Source organism: Cuculus canorus, chromosome 2 (assembly GCF_017976375.1).
Source record: "Cuculus canorus isolate bCucCan1 chromosome 2, bCucCan1.pri, whole genome shotgun sequence".
In the NCBI taxonomy this organism is placed as follows: domain Eukaryota; kingdom Metazoa; phylum Chordata; class Aves; order Cuculiformes; family Cuculidae; genus Cuculus; species Cuculus canorus.
Genome location: NC_071402.1, coordinates 128,669,370 through 128,672,697, shown reverse-complemented (window position 1 = coordinate 128,672,697; position 3,328 = coordinate 128,669,370). Strand labels below are relative to the sequence as shown.

The 3,328-nt window shown below is 55.6% G+C and overlaps 1 protein-coding gene across 2 annotated transcripts; it reads right to left on the bottom strand.

The window, feature by feature from the left end:
- Positions 1–514: 514 nt before the first annotated feature.
- Positions 515–2,913, bottom strand: TWIST1 (twist family bHLH transcription factor 1). Of its 2 annotated transcripts, XM_054059191.1 has the most exons (3): positions 2,786–2,913; positions 1,684–2,298; positions 519–1,163 (listed from the first exon to the last, which is right to left on the bottom strand). In XM_054059191.1, the coding sequence occupies exon 2, from the start codon at positions 2,294–2,296 to the stop codon at positions 1,727–1,729; it is 570 nt and encodes a 189-aa protein (XP_053915166.1). In that variant the 5' UTR covers positions 2,297–2,298; positions 2,786–2,913; the 3' UTR covers positions 519–1,163; positions 1,684–1,726. The 2 variants fall into 2 exon arrangements, with proteins under 2 accessions (XP_053915167.1, XP_053915166.1); XM_054059192.1 differs by lacking the exon at positions 2,786–2,913 and having other exon boundaries at positions 515–818; positions 1,684–2,558.
- Positions 2,914–3,328: the final 415 nt, after the last annotated feature.

Sequence of the window (3,328 nt, the reverse complement as noted above, 5' to 3'; positions counted from 1 at the left end):
CCCCACTCGCTAGACACTTCCCTGTTGCAGTCTCACTTTCTCTCGCTTTGCCTGTGGATGGACGAATCCTTGTTTAAATCTGATGCCTTTTCCTCAGGGATATCAACAAATTTGCCTGCTTCGGGGGCTGGGAACGGGCCTTGCTCCTGCCTTACATCTGGGGGGCAAAGCATCGCGGCAGCCGGGGCTCCGCGGCAGAAGCCCCGCTCCCGGTGCTCGGCGTTAAGATTAAAGGGTGAAAGGAAGAGATATCTTCCCCCACAAACGCAGTGAGCTTCAGAGCAGAATAATAAAGCTGTCTCAATAAATAACATGTCTGTGTCTGTCAGTAGCTAGTTTATTTGCTTTTTTCGCCTGGTTTGTTTATACTAGTGCCCCCTCTCTCTTGGGTGTCTTTACAGCTCAACAAGCAGGTATTTATCTCCAGTTCTAACCCTGAGTTCTCAGAGAGACCAAACTCTAAAGTTATTAAAATTTCAATCATATTTATTTATTGCAGAAAAATAATATACAATGATATTTACAAAACGATCATAAAAATAGTAATGCATTTAGACACCGGATCTATTTGCATTTTAACATGGGTCATCAATAAATAAATAAAATGTTTATTTTTTTTCTCAGAGGAAAAATAATAATAATAAAAAAGTTAGGAACTGGGTATGTAACAGCTTGAGCCCAGCTTATTCCCCCCTAAAAAAAAAAAAAAAAAAAGTTTTCATCTCTACAGGGATATTTTTGGTTGGTTGGTTGGTTTCATTCAAGAATGAAGAAAGTCCACAATAATTCCTTTCATCAGTGGCTCAAAGGCACGACCTCTTGGGAATGCATGCAAAAAAAAAAAAAAAGGCAAATTAAAATAAAAAAAAAGTTAAATTCCAACATTCTTCGTCAAAATAATAATAAAAAAATTGATCGATTCAGACTTCTATCAGAATGCAGAGATGTGTGGATTGTACCGACGCCCAAAGGATAGTCACTGTCCAAAGCCCTTGTCTCTTTCTCATTCCTTAAGTGCTCCCCACGCCCTGCTTTGAATTTGGATATTGCTCTTCTAATTTCCAAGAAATCCTCGGTACATTTTTTTTTAAGACAAAAAAAATCGTATCCAACTTCAGAGTCTCTAGATTGTCCATTTTCTCCTTCTGTGGGAGCAATGTCATCTGCAAAAACCCAGAGAGGGCGGAAAACTCGTTACTGGAATGAAAGATACACACACATCTACCTACGCTTCTCTGTCTCTGGAAACACACACATGGGATAGAGGAGGAAGAACCGCGTGTCTCTGCGGTGCGGGCGGCACGGTGACCGCGTGTCACCCCAGCCCGCGATGTCCGAGCCAAGGGAAGGGGGCTGCTGGGGCGGTAGGAAACGCTGATGGAGAAGCAAGCAGGCGGACACGGATACACTTCAAAATACTAGCAGCAGCGGCAGGAACCGTCCCAGCAGCCCCGTAGCCTTTGGTGAAGAAGCGCTGTCGGGCCGGCCCCATCTGGCCGGGCACACCCGCCCCGCCGCCCCCGCCCGCCCCCGCCGGCCACCGGCAGCGCCGCGCCACGCACCGCGGGAGGGGGGCACTTCCAAACGCCCCGCTCTCCGCCCCACGGCCACGCGTGCCCGGTTCGCGGCACAGCCGGCGGCCCCTCGGCTCCCTCTCCCACGTTTTGGGTCTCCCCGCCTTACCTAGGGCTCCTGCCGAGGGGATGCGGGTGGGGGACGCCGCCTGCTAGTGGGATGCGGACATGGACCAGGCGCCCTCCATTCTCCAGACGGAGAAGGCGTAGCTGAGCCGCTCGTGGGCCACATAGCTGCAGCTTGCCATCTTGGAGTCCAGCTCGTCGCTCTGTAAGACCTGGTAGAGGAAGTCGATGTACCTGGCCGCCAGCTTGAGGGTCTGGATCTTGCTCAGCTTGTCCGATGGCAGCGTGGGGATGATCTTCCGCAGGGCGGCGAAGGCTTCGTTCAGCGACTGCGTGCGCTGCCGCTCCCGCACGTTGGCCATGACCCGCTGGGTCTGCAGCTCCTCGTAGGACTGGGGGCTGCCGCCGCCGCTGCTGCTGCCGCCGCCCCCGCCGCCCCCGCCCGCCCCGCACTTCTTGCCTCGCTTGCCTTGGGCCGGGCTGCAGGGCTCGTCCGCGGCCCCGACGGCGCCGCCGGCGCTGCGGCGGCTGGAGCGGCGCTTGCGCCCCCCTCTCTTGTTGTTGGGCAGCTGCTGCCGGTCCGGCTCCTCTTCGCTGTTGCTCAAGCTGTCGTCGGCGGGGGAGACTGGCGAGTTTGACTCGTCCTGCTGCATCATCTCTGGGGGGAGACGAGAGAAGCGGGCCGGGAAGGGGGGGGAGGGCAGGGAGAAGAGGGGGGCACCTAACCCGCCAGCTCCCCCTTGATCGGCTGCTTCGCTGGCCTGCGAGGAGAAGGAGGAGGAGGAGGAGGGAGGGAAGGAGGGAGGACCTCACTTTGGGAGGAGGGGGAATGGCATTAGGATCCAAGAGGAAAAAAAAAAAGCCAACCAAAAAAAAGAAAAATCCCTCCCGATCCCTCCTTGGAGCCCCTTCGAGGTGTCTGGGATTGGGAGAAAGTTGAAGATTTGGAGGTTCTTATAGCTCCTGCTGGCGGAAAGTTTGGGGGCAGCAGTGTCATTGGCCTGACGTGGAGAGGAGGGACTTTTGCTGAGTTTTATAGGAAAGTTTCCGCTTCCCCCCCATCCACGCCCTCCCCCAATTATTTTTTTCAAGCCATTCAGAAGTGATCCGGCCCCTCCACCCCCCCTCGTCCCATGCATCCTTACCCCAATCTCTTTCTCGGCTTCCTTCTCCGCGGTTTCTTCCTCAGGCTCCTTCGGTTCCAACTCGGTTTTGAGGTGGTGCAGGGGGGGCCGAGGCGGGAGGTTATGGGGTGTCCGTGCACCCCCTGCGCTCTTACGGAGGAGCCAGCGGGTAGCTTAGTGCCTGCCCCGGAGCAGACGGGGGGCTCCCACATCGCTCGGGCTTTCCCCGCCGCAGCGGGCACGGCTGGCAGCGAAAGGGAGGGAGGGGGAATTACCCGCGAGGCAGCATCCAGGACATGGTAATTCTGTCCCGCTCTCGCACGCCCCGCGCTCCCATCACCGAACGCGCCCGGGGTTTGGCTTTTCGCGGGAGCAGCACATTTCTGTGCTGGAGAAGGGGACGGCAGAGCCTTGTCCTGTCAGGCTGGAGGACTGCGCTCGGAGAAAGCCATCTTCAGAGCTGGAAGCAGCGGGGAAGCTAAGCGCTGGCTTCATGCATACGTATCAGTCCTTGAGCTCGTCTTAAGTGAAACCCGGGAAGAATCCACGCCCCTGCAGCCCCAG

Coding starts and splice junctions, on each gene's coding strand:
- TWIST1 (XM_054059191.1), bottom strand. CDS start 2,296: ATGATGCAGCAGGACGAGTCAAACTCGCCAGTCTCCCCCGCCGACGAC.